Below are 12,858 nucleotides of genomic sequence, written 5' to 3'. Positions count from 1 at the left end.
TTAGAATAAAAGCTTCTGAATCAGACTCTCACAACCCAAACGATCAGAGATGAGCACTTCTGCTCTTCTTTGTTGCTTGTTTTTTCAAAGCACAAATTGTGAGCCCATTCACAAGTATTTCATGAGCCTTTCTCTCGCTCCTCTCTTCAGTGACCTCTATTGGAGGACAGGAGAAAAAGAATACTATTCATCTGTGTAGCTGGCTTTTGGTGTTACTGATAATATGCTGTAATATTTATAGACGGCAAGATTCTTTCATTCACACTTGTTATTGAAACACATCCAAGAACTGGTCTTTATATTTACTTGGACTTAATGGTTAATTTTTTTTTTTAAAGAAAAGAGCTTCAGATACAGAAATGTGATTATGTATTCATCTGGTATCTATACTAGAAAATATGACGGGTATGAAGGGCACTTTCCCAATTAAATAAAATATCTGCGGTCACAATTTTAGATTAATTTTGCATCAGAAATAGAGCTTTAACAATCAGCCAGTTAATTGATTGGTCTACAAACTTAATGTACAACAAATAAGGGATGGATTTGTCATTTTTAAAATAATATTTTCTGTAAAAAAATGACTATTTAAATGGGTTATTGTCACAAATGGGCACAACAATGGAAGCAGTTTGAAAATCCCCTTTGGCTTTATTCTCCTATTGAGATATATATATATATAAATATTGTTAGTAAATATCTGAGAAAAATCAAACTCCTGCCCAACACAGTAAAGAAATTAATTTTGTTCACAAAAAAAAACTTTGGCCCTCTGTAATGTGATATAGTCTCTGCAGTGAAGTTAATAACAGTGGCTGCATAAACCCTGATCTAGAAGTTCTAGTGACCACAGGGTTACACCAGGACATTAGCGGAGCCTCGCAAAGGAATTAGCTCATTAATGTAATGGTAACAATATGGAATCAGCCTCCCCGGGGAGAGATACGGCAAGAGCATCTCCGCAGCTGCCTTTTTTGTAAATCACTCAGCTTATCTGGTGGGAGGAGGTGATCAATACGGCAGCATCACTGTAAACAGATAATGTAGCGCACTCGGGGGCTAGTGTCTGCGTATCGGCCCATTAGGCCACACAGCGATCCAGATGACGGATAGTGATAAGTAGACAGCCGGGCTGCGTCCTTGTGTTGCATCTCGTCACCACTGACCTGTCTGAGCTGCATTACAAGGTTAAAATGTGTGACCTCTCCTGACTGCGTTGTTGTTTACAAAACTTAACTAAAAAAAAGGAAGTGCTATATATTTGAGCAAAGTTGTGTCTATTCAACTCTGCACCGGGATTCACTTTAAAAAAAAAAGTACTTTAATGAAAACAGAGCTTAATACAGATAGAACTACATTTATCTTTAATGGTCCATTCTAAAAACATTTCTATCTATACTATACGAGCTATTGTATACAATATATACGGTCAGATTTAAAGTCTCCATAGAGGTGGACTGATGTGCTTGTAACGGGCTTATGTTTGGGGAAGCCAGGCAATTAAATAACTTTTAGGCAATGGACAAACTGTGACTGCTGCTAATCGAGTGTTATTCTCTCCGCAGCGAATGACATTTCACCATGTGTTAGAGGTTTAGATTTGAAAGAAAGCCATGTCGTCCCATTCTTTTATAATTACTCAGAATTCACCACAGCGTTTAAATGGCCTGGTATGCGTAAGATAGAAAAATAGGGCTCATCTTTATTTCCCTTCCTCCGACACAGCATGTCAGATGTTTCATAAAGCATGCAGGTATTATTTGAACTAATATGCATGTCCTGTATGAGCAAACAAACACCGAGTACAAAGAAGTCCCCACGTAAGATAATAACTTTTCTTCCAGTTCAGAAGTCTGCCTGAAAAAATTCCACCAGATTACAAGGATTGAGGAACCGAGAGAGTAAAACAAAAATCAATATACATGTGATGCCCTTTAAAAGCCTTATAAATATAAGAAGCATTCGTCCATTAGCAGAGATTCAGAGACCAGTAAATGCTAATGAATGGGAGAGCAAGGCCATTCGAGTCCATTACAGAGTCCCACTAGTGAGTACAGCGGCCTCTCTGAGGTTATCTACTGGCAGGGCATGCAAACGCCAGACCCACAACTCAAAAATACTCCGCACTCTAAATGATAGATGAGACACATGTGCTTTTTGTGTTTCCAGAGAAAGGAACGGACACAAATTGATCACGGAAATGGAAATGTTTCCCCTTTCTAAACGGGGCGGCGCTGTTATTCAAAAGTACATTTGAAGAATATTTATGAAGATGGAGTAAATATAAACAGTGATGGAGGAGGTTAGTCGAGATTAGCTCATTCACTTTACGATATTGCAAAAAAAAAACAATCGCCGAGAGGAAAGTGTGTGTGTCGTGGGTTCAGAGAAAGGATAGAGTCAAAGTGAAGTCGTTGGAAGAAAGAACTGGAACAGCTGTTTAAGGGTTTGTGAATTTAAAGGAGAGAAGACAGACATCTAAAAAGAAAAGGAGAACCAAGGAATGGTCTTAAAAATAAATCACTTAACTCTTACGCAGCTTGGCAAACATTTATCAAACATAAAAACGCCTCAAGTGCATAATTGTTTACATATTTGTCAGTGATTAATGTGTACGTCCAGTCTTATTTTATAGAATGGACAGGCTTTATTGTTGTAATACAATGTACAAGGAAATTAAGAAATGCTACTCCTTCTCATAACAACAACATTCATTCCAGTAAAAAAATTGTTTGTGTATATTGCACAATGATTAATATAGTGGATGGAAAGTGGCATATTTTGCATATTGAAAAAGTAACTTGCACTAGAAAAATATATATTGCACTGTGTGTTTGTGTGTTTGTGTGTTTGGTGGGGAGAGGGGTCAGAGTGTACTGAAGTTCAGTGCGGCTCCACGAGGAAGAAACTGTCTGTTACTATGTTGTGTTTGAGTACGGCCCTGATTGATGGTTTTCATGTTTTTATCCTTATTAGGGATTGAGTGAGTAAGGAATATTAGATTCAACACTATGGATGGAAATGTATTAAAAGAGATGACGTAAAGCAACATTATCCCATCTAATGGAAAGTCATCAAAACAGAAAGTGTATTTTTAATGAGCTCAGCATGCGGGTTCTGTTTACTATGAAACATTAATAAAGGCAGGCTCGCTCACAGCAATAACTGTAAGTGCAGGAAAAATCATTCAACAAACACCTGTTACAATCCCAACATTAAACCCTACATTTAGAGAAACACCACGTAGATCCCTCTCACTCCATTGATCTCCAAAAACAACAACGACTGCTCCTCCCTTCAGAAACTGTTGTGCTCATAATCTAAATAGACAGCTCACCCTTCTGGCTTAAACCAGAAAGTTCATTAAATGATTTAAAAAAAAAAAAAAAAAGGAAGACAAACCACTAGTCCACTTTTGTTTTGAATTGTCTGTTAAATAACATAAAGATACCCTAACTCTTTTATGTATTAAGAAATATCATGATCTGAAAGAAAATGTAAATATTACATTTTTGTGACAGTACTCACTTGTGAGGGATACGAGGAACTGAAGTGGGTGTGGAGGCAGCAGTGATGACCTGCAGAATTTGTTCCAGCGCAGACAGGCCGCCGCCCACTTGGAAGGCCACTTGGTCTGCATTGTTCTGACGACAGAGAGAGAGAGAGAGAGAGAGAGACGGTGAAACAGAGGTACAGTCGGGGGAACAACAGGCAACAGGGCTGTACAGGGGATTACATGGCTCTCACACAGAGAGGGAACCTCTCTTTTCTCCTTCAGGAGCGAGGGATTGAAATTTGACACAAAGTGATCCCAGAAGTATTCCTGTTTAATCTCAAAAGTGCACAACCCGACTCCGCCCCACAACAGTTGGGTTTCAGTGGAAGGCAAATGCTCTGCAGGCTCAAGTTAGCACCAGGGTGGTCTCACCTGATGACCACAGTGGACTGTAACTGAGGCAAACACAGCTAAGACAAACTAAGAGAGGCACTAAAAGAACCGTAGAATTAAGATACTTATTCTAATATGCTAGTTTACGGAAAAACCTTTTTATTATCATTCCTTCATAAAAATGTTTTTCAACCTTCAAACTCAATGCATCCTTGGATATTTGCACTCATTTACAGCCTGATTTCAAATTCCCCGTTCCTCCTGTTTTTATTTAACTTTTTTTTTCAAAGAATGACCTCAGTGAACACAGAACAGTGGGCTGCTCTTTTTGGTTGAAGTGAACATTACACGTTATTTGCTGCTAATTAGGTAGAGGCCTCTCAAACCCAAGAATTCTGAAACACATCACGTCATATATCCTACTCCAGCTGTACTTTAATAAATATAGATGATGATCATTCGTATAATAAATACAGTTCTAACTGCTGTTAGAGGCTACCTTTACAACAAATGCTGGTATAGTCTAAAAGTTAAAAAACAGTGATTGAGGTTAGTTGCGTGATTTCAAACAATCAGTTTTGTAATATTAAAAAGAATAATCTCTTTCTGTGAACAATGCCCTCACATGTAAAAAGGACTTAATAAGTAAACAAAGGATTGGAGACCGCTTAAGGCCCGTACTTGTATTTTTTTTTTTTAACTTTCATTTGAGCTAATTAGTTTCTATCTTTTCTTAAGTTTTTGATTTCCTCACGTCATGTACATTACAGTTGACAGGATTTATGAACACATGCAAATGCTTAGTTCCTGCCCTCCGGTGATGATGGAGTAATTGGCAGTGGGTCAGATGCTGTTGCTACAGTGTCTTATAAATCAACAAGTACAAAGCCAGGAGCGAGCGCTGACTATCAGGCATGTTTGTGCCTGGGTTGGCGGGGAGGAGGGGAGCTGGAGGGGAGCTGCTGATGGACGGCCTTCCTCACACAACTGCAGAGGGCCGTGTTACACCGCAGGTCACTCCTCCACCTAATGAGGTTACGGGCTCCTCCAGTGCTGTGACAGCACACAAATCCAGCCACTTCACCGTGCTTTTGTTCAGAAGATGGGAAGTTGCCAACAAGTCTGAACACACAGAGAGAGAAGCGCTTTACCAAATTACAGATAAGCTCTTCATCTGTCATTCATGCCTGCCGCTGAAGAGGTAACAGCTCGGTGATTCCGGTGTTAAGACAAGACAGGAGAAGCACCGAACAATCGTAAAGGGTTTGGAACAAAAAAAACATTTACAAACATCACCAAAGACCCCGTACATACGACAGAATGAGAATATGATCGCAGGCGGTCTCAAGAGGCAAAACAGTGTTTTGGAAAATGACTTCCTTTCTGTGCATTGCTCCCCGTTTCTATGCCTAATCAATTGGTTCTCAGTCACTGATCTCAGCTTAACCCCTTTCTTAACCCTCCCATCAACACACCTACCTAAAAGCTTCTAGGCTAAATGAGAAAAGGCATCTCTTTCATAGCAGCTTATCAAATGGTATTAAAGGAGGTAACTGGGACCTGCCCAGTCCTGGCTGTATCCTGTGAAAACCACACAAGAGTTTCTTGTCCAGTCAGTGCCTTCTCTGCCCCGCTGACAGATTTATCTGTTGTGATGATGGAACAAAACGAGTGAGGAGGATTAACTTTAAACTACATGACATGCTATCTTCAGGTGGTCTCTACATGCAAATGTCCACAGAAAACAAGGAAGACACCAGACTCTTACTGTGAAGACAAACACTTAATGACGTAATGTTTAGGTTGTTTTTGCATGATAAAAGCTCGGAGGTCTGGGAATGTTGATCTTTGTGCAAACTAAGCTGTTGACTTTCAGAGCAATTGCATCCAATGAGGATGTTTCCTTTTATAAACCGAACCACGCAGGGCAACAGAAATCAAATTACAGTGACAGTGGATCGAGCTGAATTTGAATACAAACTGAACAGGATCTAAAACGATGTTTTCGGTCAGTATTATTAAAGGGTTATTCAGGAAATATCAAAACAGCGATTGAATGGGCTGCCAGTAAAATCTGTGCAGATATTTCTGATCCTCAAATCACATTGGCAGTTTACTGACTTTCCCTGATTTTCTCACACTGAGGTGAGACTGGAGGTGAGTAAAACATCTCAACAATTAGATATTTGACTTTAAATTTGGACTTTCATGTCCCCATAAGGATTTACTGGAAATTAAAACGTCCATTTCCTTTCATTGTGCCAAAGTAACAAAAAAAATATTTTTGATGAAACATCGTGATTGTAGTTGTTCAGAGATCTCCTGCACTATAAATCTTGTTCTCAAACGGTACAGAAACATGTTGGTGCACAAGTAAAAAATAAAAAATGTGATGAAAAATAATCATTCCAGCTCATTTTTACTCAAATAACTGTTGCTGTGATTTTTTTTTTTTATAGACATCATGAAAATCTATTTAATCTAGTCCAGCTAAATCAGTTCAAAACAATATATGTCTAATTAATTGGTCTATGATTAAATACCAGTAAATATAATAAATCAGGTCTCAGCTGCACAGTGTCTGTAGTACTGAGATAGCCAATTGATAGAATGCTAACACTAGCCCAAGTTTAATTTAACGTATACATCAGCATGCCAGCATTGTCACTGTGAGCGAGTAGCACAGACTCACAGAGAAGCTAAGTGGATCTGGAAAACTAAAAAATAAAAATACATGTTAAAGTACAGGTTTCAATGAATACCACTAAGCCTTTAAAAACGATTTCTAGGAGTCATTGTTTTTCAAAAAATATTCCCCAAATCTAAAAAGTACAACTGAAAAGGCCACTGTGTCAGAAGCTGCAAAAAAAAACCTCCACAGTAATAGGATGAGCAGCTAATTACCATCAACATGAAAAAAACGACAAAAGAGTCATCATTGTGGACGGCGCATTAAGACACAAGTGAGAAGGATGGCTCCTGCATTATACAGCAGGGGGAATCTTATCGAATTATCGTCCAGGGTGACCATTGTTACCCCAGCTGATTGGAAGCTGAAGCAGCTGGCAATTCCTGGGACAGTGTCCGCAGACCAGCCGAGCAGCCAGATTGCACTTTATAGTCTCCTCCCATCAGACTCTCTCATTAAAACTGAGAGGAGGGAACAGCCTCGGTCATCCTGCCCCCAAACAGATGGACAACAACTGGCAGAGTTCATTCAGGACAGCCTTAAAGTTTGATCTTCAACTTCAATTCACGGGTTCACTCCTTAACAACTAAAAACCAGCAATGACAGGGAAGAGTAAGACGGATCACCCTCCCCACATTACATTCGTCATTATGCAGCCTGACAGAGAAGCTGGAGGTTGGTAAACAAAGCTCTGTGGGCTGAGTCGACTGGAAACCGCCACAAAGCTGCTGGAGTAAACATTTTAAAGGTTGAGTGTAAACTTGGGTGTTTATAAGACGTAATAACACGAGTTAGAAGACAATGTGGCAAATAAGGAAACAGATTATTCCCGTGTAACTTTATGGAATAAACAAAGGTCAGTGTGGCACAAAATCAAACCAGCCATGGAAACCTCAGAAGGCGCCTAGTTGTAAAAAAAAAAAAATACAGAAGAAGCTCAGAACAATTTCACTCTCTGTTTTGTGGTGAGGAAACACAAATGAGACTGGGGGAACAAATAACAGCCTAGGAAAAAAACAAACAACAACAAAAAAAACCTTAGATCTGAATCTTTACAGCTTCCTTCATTTCTCATTACTGTACCAAGACAAGAATTACGAAGTCCATGGTGCTACATCTAAAAGGAAATGTCTGTAATTAAGGGAGAAACTTACACTTGCCTTCTTTGTGAAAGATTCTATTGGGTTTATAATATTATTTTACCATGTTCAAAATAATGACAAAAGCCAATACTAGGGGTGGAAATCACCAGAGGCCCCGCGATACGATATTATAGCGATACTTGAGTCACGATACGATATTATTGCGATTTTAAACATTTTGTCTTTTTATTTCTACACAAGGGGAGTCAAGTCCACACACTGACCAGCACCGAGATAAAACCCTGTAAAAGGCTGCATTAACTTCACAATCTGAACTGTTGGTATTTCAGTCTAATCCAACTTGAACATGATTTTCTTTCTAAAAAGAGTCTATTAAACACTTAATTACACACACACACACACACGTAAAACATGAATATACCCCTTTTCTGGCCTGTGCTCACTGTAATTGTCTGTTGTGTTGTATCGTAGGTGTATCGTCTCTTGTCGTGCAAAAAAGAAAAATTATAATAATAAGAAAATATCGATACTTGCTGTCCATGAATCGATATAATATCGCCACAAAATATCTCGATACTATGCTGTATGGCTTTTTTCCCCCCACCTCTAGCCAATAAAGAGGCATTCATTTAGTTAAAATACATTAAGATAAGAAAACAAGTAAATAACAGTGTTAGGTAGTTTTGCAAGAAGGAGGACATTGAGTGTTACATTTCATTACAAGGTCTAACTAATAAACCGTGAGCATTTGTTATTGTCGTCTCGACAAACAACAAAAACAAGAACTCATAATAAATATAAAGTCATTTTTGTAACCTTTAACTGTAGACAGCTTCCTTAAAAAGAGATGTAATATGCAGTAAACCGTTTAATTCAAGTTTCACAGAGTAATGTTCAGCTCATAAAGTTTGATAGCATGCTGCTTGCTTTAGCTGTCCCTAGTTCCTCTGTTCTGACATTAAGTGTTCTGGAAGCAAAAGCAAGAAACTCCATTATCCTCCCCCTTTGCCCTTCAACCTCCCCCACGTCACCCGGGTACGACTCCACCAGTCCCTCACAGCTCCCTACCTGTCCTACCTGACTTTTTCTAAATAGGTTTTAAACTGAAAGCAGTTTCATATACAGTATTTTTTTCCCAATATTTAAATACCACTCAGCAAGAAGTGTGCAGCAACAAGTAAAGAACGGCACATTTGAAATATGTGATTCAAAATTGCCAGCGGTTAAGCTCAAATAAAAGCGGGGTTGACTCAAAATAAACCATTACAGGCCACAGAGGGAGACACAGGCTGGGGTCAGAGACTAGACGTAGCCTAGAAAGCATGAGGGGGGGGGGGGGGAAGAGCGAGTGTGGTGGTAGGACGCAAACAGCAATACTGCGGGAGGGGGAGTGTCGGGTGTTGTCTGAGGAATTAGTAGAGAAAGTGGAGACTGAATCAGATATGGCGGAGAAAAACAAATCTCTAGGTGAGCCAATGACACGAGAGATGCTTGTTAGGTCAAATAATCTAAACGGCCCTGACTTGATGTGACTCAGGGGCCAGACAGCCATGCTGACTGAGACTCTATTTATTTGACTTTGTCCAGGGATTAGAGAGGGAAGTGCTCCCCAGGCTGCCTCATTGGCCGATCACTCTGTCCCACTCAGCCCTGGCTGGATGTTTCTGTAAGAAGCTGGCGAGGCAGGACTTGACAAAACAGTTCAAAAATGTGCTTTTTAAACTGAAGGAAAGGACAAAGGAAAAGCAGGCAGGCAGCGCCTCCTCGCCAGCGACACCACTCTCAAATAAAGAACATCTCCTGTGGCCCACTGACCTCTGACCTCCCCTCTGGGAGTATGTTGAGCAGAGGGGAGGAGCCCTCATGTAGTGACAGCTTGTGAGCTACTCACATCACACTGGTCTCCTCCTCTCTCCTTACAGGACGCTGTGCCACCCACCTCAGCCACCTCTTTCTTTGCCTCTCTGGGGAAATCCGGTAATAGCCTCTCCGGCCGTCCCCCTCATCACTGATGGGACACTATAATCTCTCTATCCTCACGCCCAGAGGCAGGCACAGTGAGATGTTATGATGGCTCCGACCACAACTTGGCAGGAAATTTATGCCTCATTACAGGAAGTGGGCTGTATATTTTCCTCATCATAAATACGGTGGCAGGTGTTTTAATTCCTTCTCTCAGCCTCAAATTGATGCGAGTTTTACTGTAAAAAAAAAATATACTTCATGCAACAAACCCAATGAGACAGATGTTTCAAATCAAGTACAGTTATAAATGTCTGCCATTATATCTGACAATTATGTGTATTTATACAGCGGTAATGAAGTCAGAAAAAGCAATTCCCTGAAAAAATGTCAAATGTGCTTGTCTGTTAAATAAAGTCTTGTTCACCAATGGCATTTCATCTGGAAATCCAATTAACCATTGTCTAAACCAGTGACATCTGAGTCGTGTAAGCCACAAGGACAAAAGACAATGCCAGCTCTCGTGCTGGGAAACCCCCTCTATTGGTACCATGTGCACAATGAAAACACAGTTAATCTGGTCTTCATTAGCCAATAACCAAAGGCAAGTAGGTTTGGAGTAAGTGATACTCTATATTGGGAGGGTGAGACACGGGGAGACTCAGCCAAAAACAACTCATCACTGAAGAGACATGCCAAAGGGCTGGCATGACCCCTGCACTGCCGCCAAGCAACGAGAAACTGTCTGCAGTGTAGCACGTAATGCAGCAAGGGAAGAGGGGTAGCAATAGGCAAACATTATAATAAACATCTGCGCTAGAAAGTAAAGGGGGTTAGGTGCATAAAAATACACAATCAATCAGTTCAAATTATAACCCTTAAACCAAAAAAGTCATGTTCATACATTTTCTATGATATTAATATGATACTTTTTGTTGTTGCTCTACCTGTTTCTCTAAGATGCGTGAGATCTCGCCCAGAGTTCTGTCCAGACCGGACACCTTGTTGTTTGCCCACTGGCCACTGTCCTGGCCTTGGAGCTGCTTCAACAGGTCCTTCACCAGGCGCTGCAACCTGGAAACCAGTCAATGGTTTTTTATCAATCTGTTTGTCGTGATCCGTCATGTATAGTATTAACAGTCAAAGAATCTACTTTGTAAGAGATTCAACTACCAGGCGGTTGAGTAAACATTTTGTCACACCAAAAGATAACATTCTGTTGAAATAATTCATTCTCAGTCATTGTTCAGGAAAATAAAAACAATGAAAGACTGGTTTGAACTTTCTTAAATGGGACAGTTTGCTGGAATTATTTGACTGTAGATGTAATATTTATTTGTAAGTTTTGACTGTTAGTCTTACAGGACATTGACCAGGACTAAAAAGTATAAAACAGAGCAGCTTATTAAAATGAAATAATAAAAAAACATCATTCTCATGGTAACAGAAAACAACGTTTTTAAAGTTGTTACCTCAAGCTAGAACAAATTGCATTTTTTTTCAACTATTTTTTTGTTTTTAATTCTTGGCCTTTTCTCTATAACTGACTTAATAACTGAAATATTGCTGACAAAGGTCCTACAACTCAGCCTGATTTTATTAGGGAAATAAATTGAAAAACTAAAAAAGAACCGATGAAACTTCAAATTCAGAAAAAAAAGGAAAACACTCACTTGGCTTTGTATGGCGATTCAGGGACCTGTGTCTTAGCCTCCACTGATGTCTCATATTCCTTTGCCCTGCAGACGGAAAAGAAGGAAAAAGTCTTTGAATCCCAGGAAAAAAGTCTTTGGTCTGTCAGTAAAGAACACATCGGATGAAAGCGTGAAGAAAGAGAGAAAGTTCAAACTGAGTTTGTTTATTTGGCCTGTCAGCCATTCACCAAGTAACTCGGCTTTAAATAATCAGACACCGGCTCTGTAGGGACGGTGGTTTGCTGCCATAGACTCATGTTATGAAATGTTTTTTCTACCTTTAAATCCACCTTCCTTTGAGTCATTTTCAGAAGGGAGGCTCGAGTTCTTCACTTCTCTCATTGTCAAATAAACAGTTAATCGGGGTTACAAGCAACGCAACCAGTGTTTTTAATGTGTGACCCCCTCTTAAAAGGTCACAGTCATTAGGGGACTGGCTTTTTTTTCTTTTCTGTGGCATTACTCCAGCAGCCGGACTCTGATTCTGAGAATCACAAACTATGTGCTTGTGTGTCTGTGTGTGTGGAGGCGGGTGGGGAATTGTATCTGCCAATCAGGCATTCCCAGACATGATAAGAAACTATTGATCTGAGTAAGATAGAGCGCCTTCCAGTTACCCATCTCTTCCCTCCACTCTGATAGGATCAAATGCTTCCAGGAAGACAACAGGTGAGTTTGTCCAGGCATTCGTCAGACATGGAGTGACCTTAGTCTCATCTCATCCTTTTTTAAAAAATTAATTTGACTACATTTTCCGTCACAGACAAGAACCAGTTATGGAACTACATTTTAAATTAATACCCGGGTTAAATTTCAAAAAGCAGTCCACAAGATCCTCTGTTTTTACAAAAGAAGAGAAAAAAGCACACTCTAAATGCATTTAGAAAACAATATGTATATACACAAGCTGTGAGTGAGGTATACAAACAAAAAAAAAGGTGAGCAATATTTCATTTTTCATTCTGGATATTGTCATCAGTTTGTTTGTCCTGCTGTGTTTAAGATAATGTGACGCAGAGACTTGCTTTCAAAATGGCCTAGACTGTGTCTGCACTGTGTGTCATTAAATAACAATATCAACCTACGACAGCTTAACCGTACCTGGTTAAACAGAGATCAACCACTGAGCTTTAAATAGTTTAAGACTGTAGATCTGTTCATTACACAACACATCCAAATTCATTTGACCGCTTCTTCTTTTACAGAGACTCCCATCCAAAACATTACTAATAAAAACAACACAAAAGAAGCCATCAGTTTAGTGTCAATAAAGGGAAATACCGCAGATCCCACAAAAACCTAAAATTGTACAAATATTCTGATTACTCAATGTACCAGTGCTTGGAACCTACACAGCCTTTATGTGCAATGAAAAGTATTTTTGTTTTATTTAAAAAGGCAGGAAGTGTTCCCTTAATGTAAGTCAGTCCACCAGGTGAAGCGAGTCAAGACCATGCTTGCCCCCTTCATACTGTAGTCCGTACTCCATACAGGAGTGACTTTGTAACATACCGCCATCTG

General features: G+C 39.7%; 1 protein-coding gene across 4 annotated transcripts in view; it reads right to left on the bottom strand.

Annotated features, from left to right (window-relative positions):
• The window catches only part of scaper (S-phase cyclin A-associated protein in the ER), a 55,010-nt gene that overhangs the window by 20,007 nt on the left and 22,145 nt on the right, over window positions 1-12,858 (bottom strand). For all 4 annotated transcript variants that reach the window (XM_061035350.1, XM_061035352.1, XM_061035351.1 and 1 more), the window contains 3 exons: window positions 11,317-11,382; window positions 10,591-10,717; window positions 3,529-3,644 (listed from right to left, as the gene is read on the bottom strand). In XM_061035350.1, coding sequence (XP_060891333.1) covers window positions 3,529-3,644; window positions 10,591-10,717; window positions 11,317-11,382 — 309 coding nt within the window. The remainder of the gene's footprint in view (window positions 1-3,528; window positions 3,645-10,590; window positions 10,718-11,316; window positions 11,383-12,858) is intronic.

The sequence above is a fragment of the Labrus mixtus genome, chromosome 4 (genome assembly GCF_963584025.1).
Source record: "Labrus mixtus chromosome 4, fLabMix1.1, whole genome shotgun sequence".
NCBI lineage: Eukaryota > Metazoa > Chordata > Actinopteri > Labriformes > Labridae > Labrus > Labrus mixtus.
The sequence above is the reverse complement of the archived record's forward strand: the minus strand, read 5'-3'. Positions and strand labels throughout refer to the sequence as shown.